Source organism: Tachyglossus aculeatus, chromosome X1, assembly GCF_015852505.1.
Source record: "Tachyglossus aculeatus isolate mTacAcu1 chromosome X1, mTacAcu1.pri, whole genome shotgun sequence".
Lineage (NCBI taxonomy): Eukaryota > Metazoa > Chordata > Mammalia > Monotremata > Tachyglossidae > Tachyglossus > Tachyglossus aculeatus.
In genome coordinates this window covers 18210395-18237903 of record NC_052101.1, presented here as the reverse complement: position 1 = coordinate 18237903, position 27509 = coordinate 18210395, and the positions used below count along the sequence as shown (strand labels likewise).

General features: G+C 43.3%; 1 protein-coding gene across 1 annotated transcript in view; it reads left to right on the top strand.

The window, feature by feature from the left end:
• PKHD1 (PKHD1 ciliary IPT domain containing fibrocystin/polyductin) overlaps window positions 1-27509 on the top strand; it is a 388392-nt gene that overhangs the window by 134491 nt on the left and 226392 nt on the right. The window contains exon 36 of the mRNA XM_038772975.1: window positions 15505-15717. Within this exon, the coding sequence (XP_038628903.1) occupies window positions 15505-15717 (213 nt within the window). The remainder of the gene's footprint in view (window positions 1-15504; window positions 15718-27509) is intronic.

Genomic DNA, 27509 nt, shown 5'->3' with positions numbered 1-27509 from the left:
GGATTCGAACCCATGACACCTGACTCCCAAGCCCGTGCTCTTTCCACTGAGCCACGTGTTTATTTCAACAGTTGGGGTTAGGGTTAGGGGGAGGAGCCAAGACAGGCTGTTCTGCCCAACCTCAGTTGACTTAAGTTCATCTCTGACCACATCTCCGTGTCTTGCCCTTTTCATAGTAATTGTCCCTCGACTCTCAAGGGGCGATTGTTAGGGATAGTGAACAGCAAAAGGGACTGTGATGTACATTTGTAAATATTGTTGGGAAATAAAATAATTTATAAATATGGAATGATATTTTGCCTCACCTTCCATCCTGTGGCTCCCATGTACTGTTCTGTAATAGGTTAAGATTTGGCACTGAGGAAGGGTTTGGGGTCAGTATTGAATAGGAAATGTCTGTACACAATCAATCAATCAATTGTATTTAGCACTTACTGTGTGCAGAGCACTGTACTAAGCGCTTGGGAAGTACAAGTTGGCAACACATAGAGACCGTCCCTACCCAACAGTGGGCTCACAGTCTAGAAGGGGGAGACAGAGAACAAAACAAAACATATTAACAAAATAAAATAAATAGAATAGATATGTACAAGTAAAATAAATAAATAGAGTAATAAACATGTACAAACATATATACATATATACAGGTGCTGTGGGGAAGGGAAGGAGGTAAGGCAGGGGGGTGGAGAGGGGGAATCTTAGGGAGGGGCTACCAAGGAATTATTCCCTCTGTACCTAGGCAGAGGGAATCCTAAACACGAACCTAGAAATGCAGTGCCCTTTCTGTAATGATTTCCAGGGAAAGGGATTATCCAATTTCCTTGAGACCCATGCCACAGTTCAACAACCCTTATAGTCACAAAAATAGCTCCTTGGTGAAATGACAACATGCGGACCATGCTAGCAGTGTTATTGTTGAAATTATGGCACGGATTTGCGTTCCGCTGAAACAGTGCGCCTCAGTGATTGTGCACCTCAATTTCACTGCATTCGTTTCTTCTCCAAATCATCCTGTTGCAATTTGAACCCATTCTCCATTTTTCTCTCCTCCTCAGTGGAGGAAGTGCAAAAGCTTAGTACAGTGCTTAACAAATGCCATAAAAAGTCCTTTTCCTGTTCTTGTCTCATTTAAAGTATTTCAGCTCCCTTCACCTTTTAGTGCTCAATCCTTTGAAAATTTTGTTGTAATCCTATAGTCAATGCAATATCTAGACTTGTTAGGGAGAAGATGACATTCACTCTAGTTGGCAATATTCATTAGTGTTGGACACTTTTATTTAACGTTGTTAAGCACTTACAATGTGCCAGGCACTGTACTAATCACCACGGTAGGTACAAGCTTATCAGATTGGACACAACCCGTGTCCCACCTGGGGCTCACAGTATTTATCCCCATTTTACAGATAAAGTAACTGAGGCACAGAGAAGTGAAATGATTTGCCCAAGGTCGCACAGCAATCAAGTGGGGGAGTCAGAATTTGAACCCAGGTTCTTGTGATTCCCAGACCCATGCTCTGTCCAGTAGGCCATGCTGCATATTATGTAGACTGAAAGCTCTGTTGTACTTTCCTGAGTGCTTAGGATAGCACTCTGCACATGGTAAGCCCTGAATAAATATCATTAATTGAGCAATCGAAAGTATCAGAAAGCTCAAGAAGGATTTAGATAAATGAACACAAAAGATTCCTAATGGGCTACTAAACCATAAGTTAGTGATGTAAAGGGAAAAGATAGAGCTGCTAGATGGCATACCCGCCAAACAAAAGAATGGATGTAGAGAAGTAGCATGACTCAATGGAAAGAAAACAGGCTTGGGAGTCAGAGGTCATGGGTTCGTATGCCCGCTCCGCCACTTGTCAGCTGTGTGACCTTGGGCAAGCCACTTAACTTATCTGTGCTTCAGTTACCTCATCTGTAAAATGGGGATTAAGACTGTGAGCCCCACATGGGACAACCAGATCACCTTGTATCTCCCAGTGCTTAGAACACTGCTTCGCACATAGTAAGCGCTTAACAAATACCATTATTATTATTATTATTATTATTATTATTATTATTATTATTATTATTATGTAGACTGTAAGGTCCTTGTGGGAAAGAAATGTGTCTATCAAGTCTGTTGTATTATACTCTCCCAAGCATTTAGTACAATGCTGTGTAAACAGTAAGCTATCAATACATGTGATTGATGTAGACTACCTCACTTACATGTAAGCTCCAGGGAACCCAGCTACCAGCTCTGTTGTATTGCACTCTCCCAAGCTCTTAATGTAGTGTTCTGCACACAGTCAGCACTTAATAAATAGCATTAGTTCATTTTATTTATAACAACAATGATACAAATCCTTGTTCCAAATCTCGCTATGTGCCCAAGTGGCATCAACCCCCCAAAGTAAGTACCATGGGGCTAAAGGGAAGTGAGGGCCTATTGGAGACGATGCGATTTTAATACCCTTTTTCCTCTCCTCCTCCCCATCCCCCCCCACCCTACCTCCTTCCCCTCCCCACGTCCTCTGCATATATGTTTGTACAGATTTATCACCCTAATTTACTGGTACATATTTACAATTCTATTTATTTTGTTAATGTACATTTAGCTTTAATTCTATTTGTTCTGGCGACTTGACACCTGTCCACATGTTTTGTTTTGTTGTCTGTCTCCCCCTTCTAGACTGTGAGACTGTTGTTGGGTAGGGACCATCTCTATATGTCGCCAACTTGTACTTCCCAAGCGCTTAGTACGGTGCTCTGCACACAGTAAGCGCTCAATAAATAACGACTGAATGAATGAATGAATAAGGCTTTTAAGGTAGGGAGAGTGATGGTCTGTCATTTAGTGGAGGAGGACTACGTCCCAGCCCACGTCATCCCCCTGGCCTAGAATGCCCTCCCTCCGCACATCCGCCAACCTAGCTCCCTTCCTCCCTTCAAAGCCCTACTGAGAGTTCACCTCCTCCAGGAGGCCTTCCCACACTGAGCCCCCTCTGAGCCCCCTCCTTCCTCTCCCCCTCCCTATCCCCACGCCTTACCTCCGTCCCCTCCCCACAGCACCTGTGTATATGTATATGTTTGTACATATTTATTACTCTATTAATTTATTTATTTTGTTTGTACATATTTATTCTATTTATTTTGTTAATATGTTTTGTTTTGTTCTCTTTCTCCCCCTTCTAGACTGTGAGCCCGCTGTTAGGTAGGAATCGTCTCTATTTCTGTAAAATGGGGATTAAGGCTTGTGATCCCCCCTTGGTACAACTTGATCACCTTGTAACCTCCTCAGTGCTTAGAACAGTGCTTTGCACATAGTAAGCACTTAATAAATGCCATTATAAAATAATTGTATTTGCATGCATATATACATATAGTTTACATTCACTTATTTATTTTTCTATTTCATTTATTTGCCCCTCCCTCAGCCACTCAGCACCTGTGTACATATCTGTAATTTATTGGTTAACATTAACCCCGCTGTTGGGTAGGGACCATCTCTATACATTGCCAACTTGTACTTCCCAAGCACTTAGTACAGTGCTCTGCACATAATAAGTGCTTAATAAATGCCACCATTATTATTATTATTACTAAGTGCTTGTGAGAACAGCTTTGAAAAGACCCAAACTGATGGCTTTCTGGCCTTTCATCCTTTGAAAACTGCCTGTCCCTCCCAAGCTCTGATCCATTTTCTCCCCACTAAATCTCTTCCCTGTTTTGGTCCCCACGCTGGTAAAGATCATGACTTTGTTGAGTACTTCTGCTCATAGAAGTTTCTGGTGTAGCACGTGAGGCATTGCCCAAATACTGTTTTCCTCAGTCCTTGAAATGGAACTGGCGCCGACTGATGTATTTTATTCCAGGGAAAAAATAAGTGCTTTGCACTCGTATTTTCCTGTATTAATTCTTTACCCAAGACCTTTGGAGGACTGGGCTGCTTCTGACATTCAGTCCTCCCTGAGTAAAATAAGAATTGCCGTGTTGTGTTCCTAAGGCTGAAGGGACAAACAACCTCTTAGCCCCATCATTTTGACAGTCAGAACAGGAACAGAAGAAAGAAAAGCAGGGTCAAGATTATCACCTTCTGAAATGATTTTTTCCAAAACATAAACTTGTGGCAAAACCAAAACCCAAACTACTGACTTACTGAAGGGACCCACAGATCAGGTTAGAATTGGAGAAACAAAGTCCATCTGTGATTTATGCATGTCTGCTTTTTTACAAAAAGGGAACTGAAAGTGTTTTTCTCTAATGCCGAACCTTTGAGAGCTCCATCAGCCTTCAGACACGTAGGCTAATGCCCCCCCTCTCTGCTTCCCTGCTTTGCTACTAACAAAAGTAGCTGAGTAGAATTTTCTTAAATTCCAAAGAAATTCTCCTTGAGGCTATCTAGAGCGAGAAATTTCAGCCCCAAAGATGATTTAATCGTAAAGTTAGCATGTCTGAATGAAGAGTCTTACAGTAGAAGAACCTTCTTAGCTAATCTATGGTCTCACACAAGAGGCAGACTAGAATAAAATTTCCGCAAAGGGCTGCCAGGAAGAGAGGGAACCCAGTTTGTGACTCAGCCATGCTCAGAAAATTCAACCCATCCTCTGCCCTCGTGAACTGGTACCTGTGACCCTCTGATGATATTAACTTCTATCCGTATGCTACACGGATCAGGTCTGTTTTATTAGGAATGGGGAATGTTTCTTTGCCTTTTAGCATCATATTTTCAGATTCCAGCTGCACAGAGTCCAGGCGTTGGAAGGCACTATTGAATATCTAGGTGTTAGCTTCACCCCTGAGCCGCTATGTGACCTTGAGAAGCCTCTTGACCTCCCTGGGCTTCAGTTTCCCTGTTTCCTTAAACATGTCTTACCTCTTACCCATCTTACACAAAGGCAAGTGTTAGTCTTAACAAGCCAGTCCGTAAATTTCTAGGAAGCAGTTGTGTGGTTTTTGTTAAGCATTTACTATGTGCCAAGCACTGTACCAAGCGCTGGGTAGAGAAAAGGTAATTGGGTCACTCTCCCACATGGAGCTCAGAACTTAAGTAATAATAATAATGATAGCATTTATTAAGCACTTACTATGTGCAAAGCACTGTTCTGAGCACTGAGGAGGTTACAAGGTGATCAGGTTGTTCCACGGGGGGCTCACAGTCTTAATCCTCATTTTACAGATGAGGTAACTGAGACCCAGAGGAGTTAAGTGACTTGCCCAAAGTCACACAGCTGATAATTGGTGGAGCTGGGATTTGAACCCATGACCTCTGACTCCAAAGCCCCTTCTCTTTCCATTGAGCCAGGCTGAGGGAGAACAGGTAATGAATCCCCATTTTACAGGTGAGGAAAGTGAGGTCTAGGGAATTGAAGTGAATTCCTGAGGTCATATAGTCTCCCAAGCCCATGCTGTTTACACTAGGCCAATATTATTTATTTATTGATGTCTGTTTGCTTGTATTGATGTCTGTCTCCCCCTCTCTAGACTGTGAGCTCGTTGTGGGCAGGGATTGTCTTTCTTATTGCTGTATTGTATTTTCCTAAGCACCCTAGGCAGTGCTTGGCACACAGTAGGTGCTCAACAGATATGATTGAATTAATTAATTAATTAAATTTGTTATTACTTTAGCAATACCAGGTTCCCAGACCTCTATTGTGTACTTAATCAGCCATTACTCAAATATAACACCACCAAGTGCTTATGTGCTCAGTGACAAGTTTACAGTGGCCAAACTCCTTGCATAAATACCACATTCATAAACTTGGCCGTCCAGTGTCTTTGTCTTTTCTCCCTTCTCCCCCTTCATATTTTTGGGGTCCCGTTAAGCACGGAAGAGAATTAGCCTAATCAATTCATACTAATGAGCTGGGATGGAGTTGGGCATATTGCCTTGGTTTAGTTAATTATATTTTTGTTCTTTTGTGTTAAGATCCCGATGGCCAAAGGCATCCTAGAATTAAAATTTATTATTTTTATTCCTAGTAATTATGATGAGCCACAGCAACAAAGGAAGATCTCCACCCTCTTGGCACTATCATTAAGCAGTTCCTGAGCAAAATCAGAGAGCTTGTGAATGGAAAGTGGAGAGACAGGGATGGGGCCCCCTTTCCTGGATATGGGGAACTCTGGGAATAGATGTGATAACTTTCCTGTCGGTGGAACAAAGGTGGGAAGAAAGTGAGAATTGGAGACATGGGGAGATATTCTCCCTTCCTTACACCCATTAAATTCCCTAAATCAGCCAAAGTCTCCTCCTCCTCCTGTCCTGTCATAGTCTTCAGCTTCTCCCCAGGTAGTAGTAGGAATACTATTTATTGAGTACCTACTGAGTGCAGCGCACTCAGGAAAGGACAAAAACACAGTCCTGTACTCAAAAAACTCACTATATCAGCAGTACTGGTTGGGGATAGAAGCTGGAGAGGTGGGTGGCACAGGGAAGGGAGAGAAGTAGGAGAAAAACAGAAGTCAGGGAGCAGTGATTAGGATGAGCCCAAACTAATCTTACAGAGGCTAAGTAGATTCAGGGACACAGAAGACGGGGCTTACTAGTGGTTTAAGTTGTCTGAACTCTGCCCCAGTTTATCCTTCATAGGAAAGGTCCAGTTTATTCCCATAGACTTTAAAAAATTGAAATGTCCCAGGAACATTCATTTCATTTTATTTAAACATTCTTTAAGGCAGATACTCTATTTATAGGAATTCGTGGGCTTTATTCTAAATGGTCTTCTCTATTCTATTATTGGTTTATGACCCTTAGTCTTCCAAAAGTCATGTTCCATATTGAAAAAATAGTTTTCTTTCATGGGTGTTTCCATCCTTCACTCTGATTAAAATTCTTTCTGTCACGGTCATTTCTCTTTCTCTGTTCTACAGGCTACACTCCTCATTACGTCACATATGCACAGTTCTCAAAATATTCAGTCCTATTGCCGTCCCCTAATGCATTAATTCCACTCTTCTCTCTCCCATCCCAGCCAGACCAAATGTCCTGCCAGCCTGTAAATAGGGCCATTGATTGGTGATTTCCTGGGGCCTGAGCCAGTGACTCCCATAAAGCTTTTAGTTCCAAGTCTTCTGAGATAACACATTTTGGCCTCTCCTTCATAGTTCCGTGACCCTCTCTCTGGGAGTATGCTCCTTTTGGCAAATGCCTTTTTGTGTAATCTGTTTGTTTTATGGTGGTAACTGGGCTACATTACAAAACATCTTGTTCTTTCAAGGTGAATGTGTAACAAATAATGTTCATACGTAAGTTCTTCTAGGCCTGGGAATGTTTCTCCTTCCACTCTCATAATAGTATTTCTCCTATTACTTTTGTGCTTAATTCAATCCTTGGCACAGTGTACATACGTAATAAATCCAGAGAATCAGGATGATGAGTTTGATACCCATTTCAGATACATAGTTAATTTTCTTCTTTTGGCCTGTTGCCTTTTCTCCTTGTTTTAAATAAATGAACCATTGTAATTCCCACAACACCCTGGGAAATGCAGAGATCATGAGACTCAATTTATCTGTGCACCCTGAAAAGTTACCCACTTCTTCTTTCCAGAACCCAATTATTAACCCTGACTCACATGGGTATCTGCTGGTTGACTGAATCCTAGGATTGTAGATTTTAGAATATCATGGCCATTGGAAAGGGCCTTTCCAAGAGTCAAGACTGTAAAATGATTCTGCAAAGTATATTCTTTCCCCAGCACTTAGTACAATGCTCTGCATACAGTAAGGGCTTAGTAAATATCATTACTATGGCTACTACTACTAATAATTATGCTGGTATTTGTTAAGCGCTTACTATGTGCAAAGCACTGTTCTAAGCACGGGGGAGGTTACAAGGTGATCAGGTTGTCCCACGGGGGGCTCATAGTTTTAATCCCCATTTTACAGATGAGTTAACTGAGGCACAAAGAAGTTAAGTGACTTGCCCAAAGTCACACTAGATGAAAAGCTCTACCATTATCATTAAAAATAATAATAATGGTATTTGTTAAGCACTTACTATGTGCAAAGCGCTGTTCTAAGCACTGGCAATATCATTCCTTTATGTTGAGCTGTAAGTTTTGTTCTCTCTTCTCCTTGAGTGCTACTGTGGAGTGTGAGAGTGCCTGTGTAGCCGTTGAGTCAGCTCAATATTTGTGTTTTAAGGAATTTGTGTTTTAATATTAAGTTTTAAGCTGAATGAAAGGTGTAGTTGATCCAGACCCTTTACTGGGTAAAACAGGGAGAGAAAGCCATGCCTCCCTCCATTCTCTCATACAACTCATATATTCAATCTGTAACCAAATTCTGCCAGTTTGATCTTTACAACATTGCTAAAATCCACCCTTTCCTCCCCATCCAAACTATGACACTGATCCAAGAATTCATTCATTCAATCATATTTATTGAGTGCTTAATGTGTGCAGAGCACTGTACTAAGCACTTGGGAAGTACAAGCTGGCAACATATAGAGACGGTCCTATCCAACAGTGGGCTCCTATCCCACCTTGACTACTGCATCAGCCCCCCTCCCTGACCTCCCTGCCTCTTGTCTCTCTTCTCTCCAGTCCTTACTTCACTGTTGCCCAACTCATTTTTCTAAAAATAAATTCAATTTACATTTCACCACTCCTCAAAAACCTCCAGTGGTCACCCATCCATCCTCATATCAAACAGAAACTCCTTGCCATCAGATTTAAAGCACTCAATCAGCTTGCCCCCTAATCTTCACTCATTGATTTTTCTCCTACAACCCAGCCTACATACTTTTCTCCTCCATTGCCAGCCTACTAACCTTATCTGGACCTCATCTATCCCTCCACTGAGCCCTTGCCCATATCCTCCCTCTGGCCTGGAATTTCCTCCCCCTTCATGTAGGACAAATCACCATTCTCCCAGCCTTCAATAATAATAGTAATTGCAGTATCTAAGTGTTTCCTATGTTCCAGGCACTGTACTAAGCACTGGAGTGAATACAAGACAATCGGGTTGGACACAGTCCCTGTACTACTTGGGGCTCACAGTATTAATCCCCATTTCACAGAAGTGGTAACCAGGGCCCAGAGAAGTGAAGTGACTTTCCCAGTGTGTCACAGCAGACAAGTGATAGAGCTGGGATTAGAACCCAGGTCCTTGACTCCAAGGCCTGTGCTCTAGCCAGTAGGCCACACAGCTTTCTGTGGCCTTAATAAGCTTCTCCCATGTATTATTGTGCCCAGTGTGTGATTGGAGGGTTGGTAACTTCACAGGATACCCTGCTATAGCCATTCTGGTGCAGGGGAGAGGGAGAGAGCACACTTGCATACATCCTAGAACATTTTACAAGCAGATTCTGGTTCATATTTTCTTTTTTTAATCAGGCAGAGACATTACAATTAAAATACCGTTAAAGTGATTCTGGCAAGTATTGCAATAAGCATGTTTTTTAATTAAAGGAAGAGCAGGGGAGATGCATAAGCGATGCTAGCTAATGGGGGAAATTTCATCCGATATCTGTTGTAATTGAAATGAAAAAAAAGAGAAGGAGAAAGCAGCAGCAGTTCCCACCAGAGTGAGCGTGAAGCTGCCACCCTGGGTATCAGAGACTGTGTGTGCCTGGGCTTGATTATTTAGTAGCCAGGTAGAGCTCCTCTTCCTTCACCCCCAATCCGTGCCATCTGATTTATGCCTTGCACCCCCTATGAATACGTGAGGGCTCGTCATCTATTTCCTGAGCTGCGGGTAGATAGGATTACAGAGCGTGCAGTGAGCTCTCGGGGGTTCTTGTTTGCCAGCCAAATTGATTTTCCGCATCTTTGGCCTGGGACAAGCCCACCTCGAAGGCTTCCGAGGCTCCGCTCCAACAGATCAGGCGTGAGGCTAATCCGGATTCTTCCCAAAAAAGGTGGTGGGCATGCATTCCTCACAGACTCAGCCTGAGAGTTTAACCTGAACTTGCCCTTGGCGTCTCTCTCTCTCTCTCTCTCTCTCTCTCTCTCTCTCTCTCCCTCTCTCCCTCCCCAATTCCACATTCCTTCCCAGATTCCTCCCTCCCTACAACATTTAGCATTCCCTATCCCCACCCAAAAGCACTCTCCCTTCATCCTGGAGCAAATGTGGGTTTTGTCCAGTAACCATCCATTTCCTGGGGTGGAAGGGAGATCCATAGGTCATTTAGACTGTGAGCCCATTGTTGGGTAGGGGCCATCTCTGTTTCCAGCTTGTACTTCCCAAGCGCTTAGTACAGTGCTCTGCACACAGTAAGTGCTCAATAAATATGATTGAATGAATGAATTTAGTCCAACCCACTGCCTCGAGATGCTTGCCCCCTGTCACACCTGGGTGAATAGGTAATAACTAGACTGAAATAATAATAGTAACTGTGGTATTTAAGTGCTTACCCTGTGCCAGGTACTGTATTAAGTGCTGTGGTTGCTACATTCAAATTGGGTTGGACACAGTCCCTCTCCCATGTGGGGCTCACAGTCTCAATCCCCAGTTTACGGATTTGGTAACTGAGGTACAGAGAAATGAAGTGATTTGCCCAAGGTCACACAGCAGACAAGTGGGGGAGCTGGGATTAGAACCCATGGCCTCTAACTCCCAGGCCTGTGCTCTAACCACTATGCCACAATGTTTTGCTGAATGCGAACGATGAGGCTGGTTTTGTGGCAGCGGGGCCCCATAGAGGTTACAGGTGCTTTCCATTCAAAGCAAAACTCTTGAGGCAGGTGGGACTAATTGGCCTCAGAGCGACCTTTCTGCACGCACGATGCAGAGTGGGTTGGTTGGGATACCTCTTGTGGCAGAACTGATGATGATGATGGTATTTGTTAAGCATTCTAAGCACTGGGGTAGATACAAGGTAATCAATTCGGACACAGTACTTGTCCCACATGGGGCTCACACTCTTAATCTTCATTTTACAGATGAGGTACTGAGGCACAGAGAAGTTAAGTGATTTGCTCAAGGTCCTACAGCAGAAATGTGGTAGATTCAGGATTAGAACCCAGATCCTTCCGACTTACGGGCCTGTGCTCTATCCACTAAGTCTCTCTGCTTCCTTAGCTCAGATTAGTGGAAAAAGCACGGGGTTGGGAATCAGAGGTCGCAGGTTCTAATCCTGGTTCCACCACTTGTCAGCTGTGTGACTTTGGGCGTAACTTCTCTGTGCTTCAGTTACCTCATCTGTAAAATGGGGATTAAGTCTGTGAGCCGCATGTGGGACAACCTGATTACCTTGTATCTGTCCTGGTGCTCAGAACAGTGCTTGGCACATAGTAAGTGCTTAACAAATATCATAAATAAGTAAGTAGAGGGGAAAAGATAAGTCCCTGTGAATCTGAAGCAGCCAACCGGGTCATTGCTGAAGAGGATCTTTGCAACCAAATATATTTAGCAGTTTTCAAATTATATTTCTGCTTATGATGGCAGAGACTTTCCCAAAATATAGGTAGACAAACAGATATATGCCTGAAAAGAGATGTTGCTTTCACCCCACCCCCTGACCGGTTCTTCCACCCCACTTATTTTCTAATCAGAAAAAAGAGGATTCATTCATTCAATCATATTTATTGAACGCTTACTGTGTGCAGAGCACTGTACTAAGCGTTTGGGAAGTACAAGTTGGTGACATATAGAGACAGCCCCTACCCAACAACAGGCTCACAGTCTAGAAGGGGGAGACAGACAACCAAACAAAACATGTAGACAGGTGTCAAAATCATCAGAACAAATAGAATTATAGCTATATGCACATCAGGATCTGATCAGCCTTAATGTGGCAACCAGTGTGTGTAATAATTATGGTATTTAAGTGTTTGATTAGAAGCACATTCATTTAGAAGCACATTTCTAACAAGCTTAGGTGTACTGCTACTGGCAAAGATCATGGGAACAATTGGGTAGAAAGGTAACTGGCAGAGCATTAAAGTGCTAAGGTGTTCACCGAAAATGTCAGAATGCATATGTGTATATGCTTGGTGGGGAAGGGTGAGGTATGTGTGTAAGCAGAGATATGTACCCATTTAGAGGTATTGATATTTTTTTCTTCAAGGTAAGTGATAATGATAATTATTATGGTACTTGTTAAGCACATACTATGTGCGAAGCACTGTTCTAAGTGCTGAGGTAGATACAAGTTAATCAGAGAAGCAGCTTGGCTCAGTGGAAAGAGCTCGGGCTTTGGAGTCAGAGGTCATGGGTTCAAATCCCGGCTCCGCCACTTGTCAGCTGTGTGACTTTGGGCAAGTCACTTCACTTCTCTGGGCCTCAGTTCCCTCATCTGGAAAATGGGGATTAAGTCTGTGAGCCCCACGTGGGACAACTTGATTACCTTGTATCTACCCCAGCGCTTAGAACAGTGCTTTGCACATAGTAAGCGCTTAATAAACACCATCAAAAAAAAAAAAAAAAAATCAGACTGGACACAGTCCCTGTCCCAGATTGGACTCACAAATTTAAGCCCCATTTTTTTTTTTTTACAGATGAGGTAACTGAGGCATAGAGAGGTTAAATGACTTGCCGAAGGTCACACAGCAGACAGATGGTGGAGTTGGGATTAGAACTCTTGATCTTCTAACTCCCAAGCCCTTGCTTTATCCACTTCCCCTTAAATTGCATCATATTTTTCTCTAAAGCTAAAAATATTTCTGGGCTTGAAAAGGAAACTAATTGCTGGATTAAAAAGAGGTGGTATGGATATTCTCATCCAACATTAAATAGTCTCTGAAGATTTATTTTACAACCCTTCTTCTCGTGCCCTGATCAACCCTACTATTCCAGTTCCCCCCTTTAAGGAAAAAAGAATAACAAAAACACCCCAAACTATGTAGCCTACATGCTTCTGGAGTGAGGGGATTACTTGTTAAATTGTATTTATTTTCTTGGTGGGGAAGCCATGATAATCATAGTTGATTGATTTTTATAAAATTACCCAAGGTCACCCATAGGACATTCTCAGCTCTCAGGTTCAGCCATAACAAACAATTTAAGGGAACAGTCCATGTTGCTTTGAGTCCCATTCTTTATTTCTGCCTCCAGAAAACGGGTCAAGTGCTATAAAAGAGGGAAAGTTTATTTTGTTATTTTTCCCTCTTAACCTCTGTCTTGTAAAGCAGCAACTGTATATTTATTTTAACCTAGTGAAATGCAGAAAGGAGAGGTTTTTAACTTTGGCAGGAACGGGGTTATATAAATTTTTTCTTGGGTTGATATAAGGGTTCAATGGCCATCATTTACATTAGATCAAGAAACGCCAATTTTTCTTTTAGTTTTCCCTCTTTTTATTCTCTTCCTCCTATTTTTCCTTCTTTTCCTCCCTTTCCTTTTCCTCTTCCTTCTCCTCTTCATCATCATCATCATCAATCGTATTTATTGAGTGCTTACTATGTGCAGAGCACTGTACTAAGCGCTTGGGAAATACAAATTGGCAACACATAGAGACAGTCCCTACCCAACAGTGGGCTCACAGTCTAAAAGGGGGAGAATCAGTAAATCAATGGTATTTAGTGAGCGCTTACTGTAAGAAGAGGACTGTATTAAGCACTTGGGAGAGTGCAATACACTTGGTTAGCATGACCCCTTCCCTCAGGGCTCTTAGGATCTTTCTCCTTTTCATCATCCACTTTTTGTCTCCTCTTTCTTTTCCTACCGCAAGTTGAATGGGATCCCATTCCAGTCTTTCTGGACTTTATATTTCACATGCTTCTCATATAGGAGAGAAGTGGGTTAGCTCCCAGCCTTCAGATTCCATCTTTTCATGAACAAATTAATAGTATACAAGGATTCCTCCAAATGCAAACACACACCCCAGCCACCCTCCCCTCCCCACACACCCTTTCCTCACCCATAATAATAATAATGGTATTTGTTAAGTGCTTACTATGTGTAAAACACTGTTCTAAATGCTGGGGGGATATAAGGTGATCAGGTTGTCCCACGTGGGGCTCACAGTCTTAATCCCCATTTTACAGATGAGGTATCTGAGGCACAGAGAAGTGAAATGGCTTGCCCAGGGTCACACAGCTGACAAGTGGTAGAGCAGGGAATCGAACCTATGACCTCTGATTCCCAAGCTCACGCTCTTTCCACTGAGCCACACTGCTTCTCCCTCCCACACTATCCCCTATAAACACCAATAGTCGAAGTAGCATAGGATAAAATTTTAAGTTGCATTTTTAATGCCCAAACTGTCACTGAACAGCGATGAGTGAAGTGATAAAGAAAGAGGTCTAGCACCTGGCAGACGTTCACATTTTGCCTCCCTGGATCCCCCTCAACACTTAGCCTGCTTGCTCCTGGAGTGAGCTGATTACTCATAAAATTGTATTTCTTTGGTGGGGAACCCCAGATAATTAGTTGATTTTTATAAAATTACCCAAATACACCATTTATCTAGGGATTTCAAAGCACTATCAAGCAAACACTCCTCTCTGTTGGCTGCAAAGCTCTCCATCACCTTGCTCCCTCCTACCTCACCTCCCTTCTCTCCTTCTCCAGCCCAGCCTGCACCCTCGGCTCCTCTGCCGCTAACCTCCTCACTGGGCTTCGTTCTCGCCTTCCCCGCAGTTGACCCCTGGCCCTGTCCTACCTCTGGCCTGGAATACCCTCCCTCCTCAAATCCACCAAACTAGCACATTTTCCCCCCTTTAAAGCCCTATTGAAAGCTTACCCCTTCCAGGAGGCCTTCCTGGACTAAGCCCTCCTTTTCTTTCATTCATTCATTCATTCATTCATTCAGTCATTCATTCAGTCATTCATTCAGTCATTCAGTCATTCATTCAATCGTATTTATTGAGCGCTTACTGTGTGCAGAGCACTGTACTAAGCACTTGGGAAGTACCCTCTGCTCCCCCCCATCGCCCCCACTCACTCCCTCTGCTCTACCCCCCCATCACCACAGCACTTGTGTGTATATATGTAATATATGTACATATTTATAATTCTGTTTCTATTATCAATGATGTGTATATATGATTCTATTTATATTGATGCTATTGATGCCTGTTAACTTGTTTTTATGTCTGTCTCCCCCCTCCTAGACTGTGAGCCTGTTGTGGGCAGAGATTGTCTCTGTTACTGAATTGTACTTCCCAAGCGCTTAGGACAGTGCTCTGTGTACAGTGAGCGCTCAACAATCACTACTGATTGATCGTTCCTCTCCACTGTAAGCTTCTCTAGACTATAAGCTCATTACGGACAGGGAACAGGTGCTAATTCTGTTGTACTCTCTCAAGTGCTCAGAACAGTGCTCTGCACATATTAAGCGCTCAGTACAGACCAATAAATACCACTGATTGATTGTATGCTCCTTGTGGGCTGGAAACATGTCTACCGATTCTATACGATTGAATGAACTCTGTTTTATTGTATTCTCCCAAGTACTTAGAACAGTACTCTGCACACAGTAAGCTCTCAATAAATACTATTGATTGATAATGTAAGAGAAACACTCACATATTTGGAATACACTTGGTGTGATCTGATGGAAAATGGGGTGGACTAGGGATGCCTGAAGAGTCCTGCTAATCCTAAAATTCTGCAATCTTTCTTTCGTATGATCAGGTGGCAAGCTGATTTTTGTTGGCCCAGGACCCATCAAACTCCGTGCCCACTATATCCTGGTGACTCATGGTGGAGAGCTCCGGATAGGTTCCCCAGAAGAACCTTTTCCTGGTACAGCTCAGATCCAACTCTACGGGAGTTCTCATTCCAACACCTTCTTTCCATACGGAGCCAAATTCCTGGCAGTGAGGAACGGGACCCTCTCCCTGCACGGTGAGTCAACTGGAATGATTTTGCTAAGGCTCAGGAGGCTCGAATGTTGGTCGATCCATTGGCTGCTCTGCCAGTTGGAAAAGCAAGTTAGCAGATGGAATTTGTTTCCACCAGGAGTTGTATGTGCTGATTCGTGTACATGTATGTGTAGAATCATGGAGGAGACAGGCCTGGGGTGGGTCATTAGAGGGAAAAGTTAATAATAATAATCGTGTTACTTAAGTGCTTCCCTGCCATCTCTCCCTACCTCACAGGGTTGTTGCGAGGGTCGAAATGAACTAAGTCATACGAGAGCGCTTTGGTAATAAAATCACTATAAAATACCAAGGTCTTCTAGACTGTAAAGCTCATTGTGGGTAGGGAAAGTGTCGGTTATATTGTTATATTGTACTTTCCCAAGTGCTTAGTACAGTACAGTGTTCTGCATGCTGTAAGTGCTCAATAAATACAGTTGACTGACTGCCTTGAGCCCTGTGAGTTAAAGATTCTGGATGGGACATCCCAAGCTAGGAAGATGGATATTCTTAGGAGACTAACTTGTCTCAGTGCTCCTCCAAGCTTCCTTTGCTGTCTGTCAGTGATGGAGTGAGGACAGAGTAAACTTTATGGGTCAAGGGTATGTTCTGGGAGAGTACTGCTCACGGTCTTATGTTTTTATGTAATTGTTCTCTGAGTGGAATAGCATTCAGATAATAATGATGATAATTTCCTACTCGCTAAGCCCTACGTGCCAAACAGGGTGGCAGGAGCTTGCTAGGCTAGGCTCTCTTGGTCCTTTAACAGTAACAATAATAGTCATTATTATTATGGCATTTATTAAGCACTTTTTATAATGTCAAGCAGTGTTCTAATTGTTGGGGTAAATACAAGGAAATCAGACTGGACACAGTACCAGATGCAAATAATACATTTGCATGAATGAATGAATGAATGAAATAACAATAATAATAACAGTGATGGTATTTGTTAAGCACTTACTATGTACAAAGCACTGTTCTAAGCGTTGGGGGGATACAAGGCGATCAGGTTGTCCCACGTGGGGCTCACAATCTTAATCCCCATTTTACAGATGAGGTAACTGAGGCACAGAGAAGTTAAGTGACTTGCCCAAAGTCACACAGCTGACAATTGGCGGAGCCGGGGTTTGAACCCATGACCTCTGACTCCAAAGCCCGGGCTCTTTCCACTGAGCCGCTGCTTCTCAAACAATGAGCAAATGGGGCTCATTGTTTTAACTCAGTTTTTACAGATGAGGTAACCACAGGAAAGGGAAGTTAAGTAACTTGCTTAAGGTCACACAGCAGACGTGTGGAGGAGCCAGGATTAGAATAATAATGATGATAATAATAATAATAATAATAATAATAATAATAATAATGGTATTTGTTAAGCGCTTACTATGTGCAAAGCAAGGTGATTAGGTTGTCACAGTTTGAGTCCCCATTTTACAGATGAGGTAACTGAGGCACAGAGAAGTTAAGTGACTTGCCCAATGTCACACAGCTGACAGTTGGCGGAGCTGGGATTTGAACCCATGACCTCTGACTCCAAAGTCTATGCTCTTTCCACTAGGCTACATTGCTTCACAGTAAGCGTGGCCCTTGCTAAAGATACAGAGACAGTAAGGGTGCCACTTGCTAGAGGCACTGAGTACTTATGGATGGGAAACAAATCGGGAATGATGTAAAGGCTTTCAGTGGCAGAAGATTATCAGAGCCCTATTTAAGGCATTCATTAATTCAATCGTAATTATTGAGCACTTACTGTGTGCAGAGTACTAAGCGCTTGGGAAGTATAAGTTGGCAACATATAGAGATGGCCCCTACCCAACAGTGGGCTTACAGTCTAGAAGGTGGGCCCACCTCTGATTCACAGATCCAGGCTTGCTCTTTGCCTTGGTAGTTACTCATTTGCTTACTCTGCCTGAATGGTCCTTGTGTTCCATTAGGATGTACCTTCTGGTGATCTCAAAGGAATAAGCAGTTGGGTTGTCTTTCATTAGCTAGACTGTAAACTGGCTGTGGACAGGGAACGTGTCAATAATATTGTGGTGTTGCAGTATTCCAAACGCTTAGTACAATACTCTGCACACAGTATGTGCTCAGTAAATATGATTGATTGATTGACCAAGATATTTCTTTTGTTGGACGGCCAATTCCACAGATTATTGTGCTTTCACAGTTATCATTAACAAAGAGAGAGCCTCTGCTAATAAGCTTCTAATCAACAATAAAGCAGGATATATAATAATTATGGCATTTATTAAATGCTTACTTTATGCTAAGCTATATACCAACTCTATTGTATTGTGCACTCCCAACCATTTAGCTCTGCACCCAGTAAGCATTCAATAAATACAATTTATTGATTGCTAAGCACTGGGGTCTATACTTCACTCTGCTGCCTGGATTATCTTTGTACAGGAACGCCCTGGACATGTTACCCCCTTCCTCAAAAATCTCCAGTGGCTGCCTGTCAACCTACGAATCAAGCAAAAACTCCTCACTCTCGGCTTCAAGGCTGTCCATCACTTCGCCCCCTCCTACCTCCCCTCCCTTCTAGCCTTCTCCAGCCCAGCCCACACCCTCTGCTCCTCTGCCGCTAACCTCCTCACTGAAACTCGTTCTCACCTGTGCCGCCGTCGACCCCCGGCCCACGTCCTCCCCCTGGCCTGGAATGCCCTCCCTCCCCACAGCCTCCAAGCTAGCTCTCTTCTTCCCTTCAAAACCGTACTAAGAGCTCACCTCCTCCAAGAAGCCTTCCCAGACTGAGCCCCGTTTTTCCTCTCCTCCTCCTCATCCCCCTGCCCTACCTCCTTCCCCTCACCACAGCACTTGTATATAGTTGTACAGATTTATTACTCTATTTTACTTGCACATATTTACTGTTCTATTTATTTTGTTAATGATGTGCATTTAGCTTTAATTCTATTTGTTCTGACGATTTTGACATCAGTCTACATGTTTTGTTGTCTGTATCACCCTTCTAGACTGTGAGCCCGTTGTTGGGTAGGAACCGTCTCTCTATGTTGCCGACTTGTACTTCCCAAGCACTTGGTATAGTGCTGCACACAGTAAGTGCTCAATAAATACGATTGAATGAATGAATGGATATATGGTTCTTAGATCTGATACAGTTCCTGTCCCACTTAGCATCACAGTCTATCTTACCCCCATTTTACAGAGGAGGATACTGAGGTCCAGAGAGATTTAGTAACTTGTCCAAAGTCACACAGCAGGCCAGTGACAGTGATGGGACTAGGGAACAAGTGGGAAATAGAAGTAGGGTGGCATAGTGGCTAGGGCACAAGCCTGGGAATCTGAAAGACCTGGTTTCTAATCCCAGCTGCACTTCTTGTTTGCTGTGTGATCTTGGGTAAGTCACTTCACGTCTCCATTCATTCATTCATTCAATCACATTTATTGAGCGCTTACTGTGTGCAGAGCACTGTACTAAGCTCTTGGGAAGTCTGTTACCTCATCTGTAAAAGTAGAGATTTAAGACTGTGAGCCCCATGTCGGGCAGGAATTGTGTGATATCTAAGAACCTCATCTCCAGCCCAGCAGTAGCAGGTTCGAGCAGTAGCATTTATTGGACTGATTAGCTTGTATTTACCCCAGCCCTTTGTATGGTGCCTGGCACATAGTAAAGGCTTAACAAATGCCGTAAAAAAACCCAAAAAGCAATGAAACAAAAAAGTTCTCTTAGTGATATACCCACACAGGTCCTAACACCTAGCACTTAGACAATAACATATTTTACAAGCAGAGCTCACATTTCTGAAAGGTATTGCTTTGTGACAGCCCCAGTGACAACTTTGGCAGCTGGGACCAGAGGTTAATGTCCTGTTCACCCTCCCCCACTTCTTCTCTCCCACCACCAGCTCCCTGCGTAGCTCTGGGGGCTGTATTGAAGCTGCGGGATGGCAGAACATACAGCCGAATGCTCCTACTTTCCCCTGTGGCTAAATTCAAACAGAAGTAGAAGTGATTGATGTTCAGTTTGCAGTCCCATTGAACATGAAATTTTTTTATGGTATTAGTTAAAGGCTTACTACATGCCAGGCACTGTTCTAAACTTTGGGGTTGATTCAAACTAATCGATTTGGACACAGTCTTTTTCCCGCATGGGGCTCACGGTCTTAATCCTCATTGTGCAGCTGAGGTAACTGAGGCACAGAGAAATTAAGTGATTTACCCAGGGTTACACAATAGATGAGCGGTGGAACTGGGATTAGAACTCAGGACCTTCTGATTCCCAGGCCTGTACTGGGGAAGCAGCATGGCTCAGTGGAAAGAGCCCAGGCTTTGGAGTCAGAGGTCAGGGGTTCAAATCCCAGCTCCGTCAATTGTCAGCTGTGTGACTTTGGGCAAGTCACTTAACTTCTCTGTGTCTGTTACCTCATCTGGAAAATGGGGATTAAGATTGTGAGCCCCCTGTGGGACAGCCTGATCACCTTGTAACGTCCCCAGCGCTTAGAACAGTGCTTGCCACATAGTAAGCACTTAATAAATGTCATTATTATTATTATTATTATTATTATTATTATTATTATTACTCTATCCACTAGGCTACAGTGCTTCCTTCCCCTGCTCTGTTCCTTCCGTGGGGTGATGCTGAAGAAATAGCTGTGGGAATATGGAGAAAGGGTTCCCTTGTCTGGCTGAATAACAGTACCCTCAGCAACAAAAGCAGCCTCTCTATCAATCCTCACACTTCAAGTTATAAGTAGATCACCACCTGAGTTCAGAAAGAGATTTCCCCCGTGGCCCAGCATCAGGTCATAGTTATTGATTTGTCATGGGCGCCTCCTCTACCCTCCTTATTCTCTGTCATATCTGTCGGGAGCCTCAGGACAATGAGGAAAACTCCCATGATACTAAGACTGTGATGCCACGGACTGGATTCACCTCTTCGAGCCGTACAGAGGGAGAACTTTTGTCTCCATTGCTGTGACTCTATTCTCTGGTGTTTGGAAGAAGGGAGCAAATTCATTCATTCTATCGTATTTATTGAGTGCTTACTGTGTGCAGAGCACTGTACTAAGCGCTTGGGAAGTACAAGTCAGTAACATATAGGGATGTCCCAAGCACTTAGTCGAGTGCTCTGCACACAGTAAGCGCTCAATAAATACGATTGAATGAATAAATGAATATGTATATATGTTTGTACATATTTATTACTGTATTTTATTTGTCCATATTTATTCTATTTATTTTACTTTGTTAATATGTTTTGTTGTCTGTCTCCCCCTTCCAGACTGTGAGCCCGCTGTTGGGTAGGGACCATCTCTAGATGTTGCCAATTTGTACTTCCCAAGTGCTTAGTACAGTGCTCTGCACACAGTAAGTGCTCAATAAATACGATTGAATGAATGAATGAATGAAGAACGGGCTCACAGTCTAGAAGGGGGAGACAGACAACAAAACAAAACATGTAGACAGGTGTCAAAATCGTCAGAACAAATAGAATTAAATGTCATCAGCTTCTCTGTGCTCTAAAAGGGCAAGGAAGATTCTAAAAGAATGATCCTGGGAGTGTATGCTTCATCTCCCTTAACCTGTACATTCTCCTCCTTTATCCAAAACCCCAGACTCTCTCTCCTGTTAACTCCTTTTCCCCTTCTTTCTCTCCCCCATTGAAAGAATATGCATTTTCAGGCTGCTTCTACACTGACAAAGAGAAGAAAGCCCAGAAGGGTCTATTCTAATCAATACACTAGTGACAAAAAATTGCTATTGAGGAAATCTTTTCTTTATCCTGGATTATCTAGTTTAGCTGCCTACAAAGCACCAAATATGCGAGATAAGCGATCAACTCATTGATTCAGTTTGCTGGTGAAGACCCAGCCTTAGGGAGATATTGAGAAAGTCCTGAGTGGTTTGAAATCTGGCAGGAGTCTCTCGCCCTGTATTCTCTCAAGAGAAGCCAGAGACTGAAGCATCTCATAATTTCCCTCAACCCGAGTTCTGGAGAACTGAAAGTCTGGAGCTTCTGGGATGGATGGCTGATGAATCTCCCCTGAATTTTGAGCTGTGGGGAGATCAGGAGAGAAGGGTGGTAGTAAACTTCAAGAGGGCACTGGAGAGAGAAGAAGATGGGATTCATCTGACGTACTTGTCGATTCCTAATTCTCGGGAATTTTTTTTCCCCCAAAGAATCACCACCCTGCAAGGAAAACCCTTGAGAAACAAATTGGGACTAGGGCAAAATCTATGGGAATGAGATTTAAGAGATAATAGCCACAGAGAAAGTCATGCTCGTCCTCCTTACCAGGTCACCACTGCCTGTTCACTGCACCTAAGTGACAGGAATGTTTCAAGAATGTTTCTTAAGACATGACTGGGCGGAGAGATTCAAAAATGCAGCTCAATGTGTTTAATACATGGCACTACCTTACTGGGCTGACATTAAGGCACCCATCCATTTTGTCTGGCCCGTGATTAACCCGGAGAAGGGTAGTATGGAAACAAGTGCAATTCTTCCTGCCATCAAAGCCCTCAGTTCCAGTGGAAATCATTCCGGTCATTTCTAGTTTGGCCCCATTTTGGGCTGCTTTGTTGAGAATGAGGTGGAACGTTTATATGCCATGGTTTCCTCCACTTTGCTCCTTCTTCCTCTGTGCCTCTGTCACTCTAGTTGATATTAGAAAAGCGGTGTGGCTCAGTGGAAAGAGCATGGGCTCGGGAGTCAGAGGTCATGGGTTCAAATCCCAGCTCTACCAATTATCAACTGTGTGACTTTGGGCAAGTCACTTAACTTCTCTGTGCCTCAGTTACTTCATCTGTAAAATGGGGATTAAGACTGTGAGCCCCTTCTGGGACTACCTGATCACCTTATATCTTCCCCAGCACTTAAAACAGTGCTTGGCATATAGTAAGTGCTTAACAAGTGCCACTATTATTATTATTATAGTAAATCAAAATCTGTAAGCGAACCATTTTGAATGTCCAGCTGTCTCAGCGAGTTTGGAGTTGACTGAAATTTCAATTTTTTTCTTTTCAAAAATAGGAAAAGCTTTTATTACTTTTTTCCTGGGGTTGGGGCAGCAAGTGTTATTCATTTATGGTTGAGTTCAGATTGCTTAGTAACTTCTGTCAATTGCTCCCTTTGATAGGGTAATATGAGTGGCTGTCTGGTGCTCGGGTGGTCGTTGTCGATGGGGAATTTTTCTTGTTGCCTTTGGCCTTAGCCAGCTGGACTGCCAGTCAGGGTGTGCCACCCATAAACCACCTGCCAATCACCCTGTCCCTTTTTAAAGGGGAGGGGGCTCACTGTCAGCTGGGGTGACTGGGATATTTGACAAGGTAATTATGGTCCTGGCTTCCACAGTGGGAGTCTGAGCAGAACGGAGGGCGTTTTATTGATTGTTCAGAAGGGAAATTTATCAATGTCTCTTGCTGCTTTCCCAGTGCCTCCCTGGGAAATTTGGCTGACAGTTTCCAGGAGGAAACCAGCTCTGCAGCCTTGACTGAAGGAGGGTCTTTGTCCTTTGGAAGATATTGGAATTGGAACCAAATAAAAGATTCTGAAAAAATAATTCTGTATCAAATGATGAGGCACGATTGGGGAAAGGGTAAATTACTTGGGATGAAGTGGAGTAATGTATGCGAGATATTCTCCTACTGTCCAGTTAAAGTCACCACCTCTCTGTATTTAAATCACATGTTTATTCCTAGAATAGAGAGGCCTGATAGATACTCTCAACCAATGCCAAGCCCCTCACAGGGCTTTTGGCTGAGAGAGACATAGAAATCCCCCCTCCCAGCACTTACGTATGTAAGTAATTTATTTATATTAATGACTGTCGCTATCTCCAGACTGTAAGCTTGTTGTGGGCAGGGAATGTGTCTGTTTTATTGTTATATCATACTCTCCCAAGCACTTAATAGAGTGCTCTACTCCCAGTAAGCTCTCAATAAATATGACTTACTGGCTGACAAAAATAAACTATGGCTATGGGCATAAGTCTTGTGGGGTTGAGTGTGGGGTGAACATATTTAGTGCTTCCTAGATTTGGGGGCTGCAGTTTGGAAGGGGAGTCCTCTGCTCTTTGGTTTGGTCAGTTCCTAAAATCAGCTAGCTGGCTCAGTGGAACTGACTGGTGGCTTTTGATATAACTGTGCTGAGCATCAACATCTACCAACTCTGTTAGATTGTAGTCTCCTAAGTACTAAGTACAGTGCTCTTCATTCAGTAAGCATTCAATAAATACCATTGATTGGAGGGAAAAGAGCATTTGCACAGTGAGGTGTGTGTGTGAGAGAAAGAGATATGATGATGATGATGGATCAGAAGGGGAGACGGAGAGGGTACTGTCTTACCTTCCTGCAGGCAACAATCTTTTCTGTGGAATCCTGTTCCAAAAGCGAACCACCTTGGTGGTCTCTCCAGCTCTTCTCTGCCTTCTACCTCCCTCATTCAGCTTGTCTCTAAATCCTGATGCAACAGAAATAAGAGCCTGAAGTCTCAAGTGCTTTCTTATCTTTCTCATCCTTCCTTCTCCCCTTCTATTTTTCTTCTTTTTGCTCCTTCTCACCTTACTGCTAGACTAATTTTTATAAGACCCTCGTACATCTATAGGGCTCCTAGGATTCTCAGTGAAGGCTTTCTTTAGCAGTTGGGGCTACAGATGGCAGGCAAATAACTTTGCTTAGGTCTGCTGTAGCCCCTCAATGTCAAGGGACAACCAATATTCCAGTTCTTGGCTATGTGAAATGCCTAGGATGGTCTTCCCTTTCATTCTAGTATTGAAGGTTTCCAGCATTAGTTGTGGATGAAGCCATGTAATATGTGTATTTAATAATAATCCCTGTATTTGTTAAGCACTTGCTCTGGGCCACACATTGTACTAAACACTGAGGCCAGTGTAAGATAATCAGAGTGGTCACAGTCCCCTATCCAACATGAGGTTTGCAATCTAAAAGTAGGAGGGAGAACAGGTTTTGAGCCCTCATTTTACAGATGAGGAAATTGAGGCGCAGAGAAGTTACGTGACTTGCCCAAGGTCACCCAGCAGGAAAGTGGCAAAGCCAGGATTAGAACCCAGGTCCATGCTCTTTCCAGTGTACCCAGACTGCATTTTCTTTCTTGTGGACCCTCCTTTCCTGTCTTCCTTAGGAGTCTTGGGATTAGCTGCAGTAATGAAAAAAGTGCCCAGCTGCAGGGGGGTGGCACTGGGCTCCTTCAGGATTTGTGGGGCTGGGCTTCTGCTAAAACAGAGTGATGTAGGAGAACTCCTGGCTCTCTGTGGCCAGGGGAAATGGCACCTTAAAGACTAAATACCAATTCTCTTGCCTATCGGTCATTGTAATGTTCCTGTGAATGTCACATTCAGCACTTAAGAAGTACTTTCATTAGGCAAATGTCATCGTCATCAATTAAAATAAAGTGTGAATCATGCACGGGTGTGTGTTTCATAGCCACAGTAGAAGTACAGCCTACTGTATGCAGAGGGGAAAACTCCCTCTTCCCTGTTCACTGCATTCCTAGGCCTGGGTTTGGAAGAAGGAAAGAATCAGGCCTCTGCAGCTGGGATAATCCCAAATTGAGCAGAGACATGTACGTTGATGTGCTTGTGTGTAGAATGGGAGACACCTCCCCCCTTTCCTTCTTGACATCTCCCCCTCCCCCCCACCACCAGCCAACTCCAAAAAAGGAGTAAAATCTCATGGATCAACCTCTTGACAAATAGTAAATCCTGGGACATTTTGACCTGGGTAAAAGCAAATTCAGGTGCTGATGAGCTAAAAAATAAATAGTGCTGTGACAAACCATCTAAAGGATATTCAGATGATCCAGCAATAATACTAAGCAGATAATGAAAAATATTCCTAAGAACCGAACAACTGTTGCAGTTCCAGAATGAAATAGTCCGGCATTTAACTCCCGTCAAGCTGACTGTTGTGGCAGTAAATACGACTGAATGAATGACAAGATCTGTGTCCAACCCAATTTACTCGTATCCTTCCCAGTGCTTAGTACAGTGCCTGGCACACAATAAGTGCTTAACAAATACCACTATTATTATTAGTAGTAGTAGTATTGCTATTTTTCGAGAAGCAGCTTGGCTCAGTGGAAAGAGCAAGGGCTTTGGAGTCAGGGGTCATGGGTTTGAATCCCAGCTCTGCCACTTGTCAGCTGTGTGACTTTGGGCAAGTCACTTAACTCCTCTGTGCCTCAGTTCTCTCATCTGTAAATTGGGGATTAAGACTGTGAGCCCCCCGCCGTGGGACAACCTGACCTTCTTGTAACCTCCCCAGCACTTAGAACAGTGCTTTGCATATAGTAAGCACTTAATAAATACCATTATTATTATTATCATTATTGGGCTGGAAAGCAACTTAGTAGTGTTACTTCCAGCCAGTCAGTGTGCCAAGCATAAGGTAGAAAATCACCAGCAGCATTTTCAGCCTCCCAAAGTAGCTGTACTTGAAATCTGAACAGTGGCATCTCATAGACCAGATCCCTGTCTGTTAGAGGGACAGATTATTTCAGCCATGCCAGAGGGTTAAGCGTGTTGGGAGTGTTGGATAGTGGGGGATACTGAGATTGAGCAGTGGGCTAGCAGTTGGCTCATAACCTCCAAACCTGAACCACAAGTTCAGTCAATGCATCAGTGCATCCAAACTTTCAAAGAGGCAAATATCAGGCTATGGGAAGATAAGGAAATCTACAAAACACTGTGGGCCTTCATCACAACACCACGCTTGGAACAAGGATCCTCAGCTACAAGTGACAACAGAGACCAGGTATTTACCTGAGATTCCGCCTACCTGGAAGCCGTCAAGTTGATGGGAATGGCCAAGTGATCCTAGTGAGGCTGGATTGATGAATTGATTGATGTTTGTTTATTGTTGTATCGTACTCTCCCTAGCGCTTGGTACAGTGCTCTGCATATAGCAAGTGCTCTTTAAATATGATCGATGGATTGACTCAGGGTTTTAAACAGCAATGTAAGAAGTACATCCTGAGCATATTGCAGTTCCTTGTGACCATAGAAAGTGGAAAGTCTACAAACATGTTTGGTGGGTATATAGCTCAAGTTAAAAACTAGGCACATCTACTGTGGATGACAAGTCTGAGGAGATCCAAGGATTTTCTGGGAAACTTTACTTACCTGGCTGTGATCTGACTGAAGAATATAGCTAGAACCACTCTCATCACCAATATGGAATCTTAGCCAGGGAGAAAGAATGGTATAATGAACTCAGGAATGGGACTTCCAAAATGGGGAGGCACAGTCTTTGGTCTAGTTTTCGAGGGTGTAATTTCTTCAAGCCTGGATAATGGAAAAGCAGCAGATCTGATTCAGAATTCCTCCAGAATTTTGCAGATGAGGTGGGGATCTAATCCTCAGGTGCCAGCACAAACTTTTTCCGAGGGCAATTTTTCTTTTGCTGGCCAGCTTTATACAGCAGACTAAAAAAGAGGCTTTTGCGTCAAAGCCCCCTCCCACTTTTCTTTTCTTCCCCTTCCCTCTTGCCCTTCCCTTTTCCTAACTTTCTGGCATGCTGGGGCATGTGGTATGAGTTATAAGTGAGGTGAGGGAAGTAGTTGGTGAACGAACGATGCTCCGGATGTCATTTGGGAAGAGGCCTGACTTGTTTTCCAGAGGCTGCCACTGACACCAGCTGGACTGAATAGGCTTCCTTGAGGGAAGAACCAATTAGCTTTTCCCACAGTCCCCTAAAGGAAGACCTAGACAGAGATCAGTTCACCTAACAACCCATGAAGCTCACTGTGGGAAGGGAATGTGTCTCTCAGCTCTGTTATATCGTACCCTCCCAAGT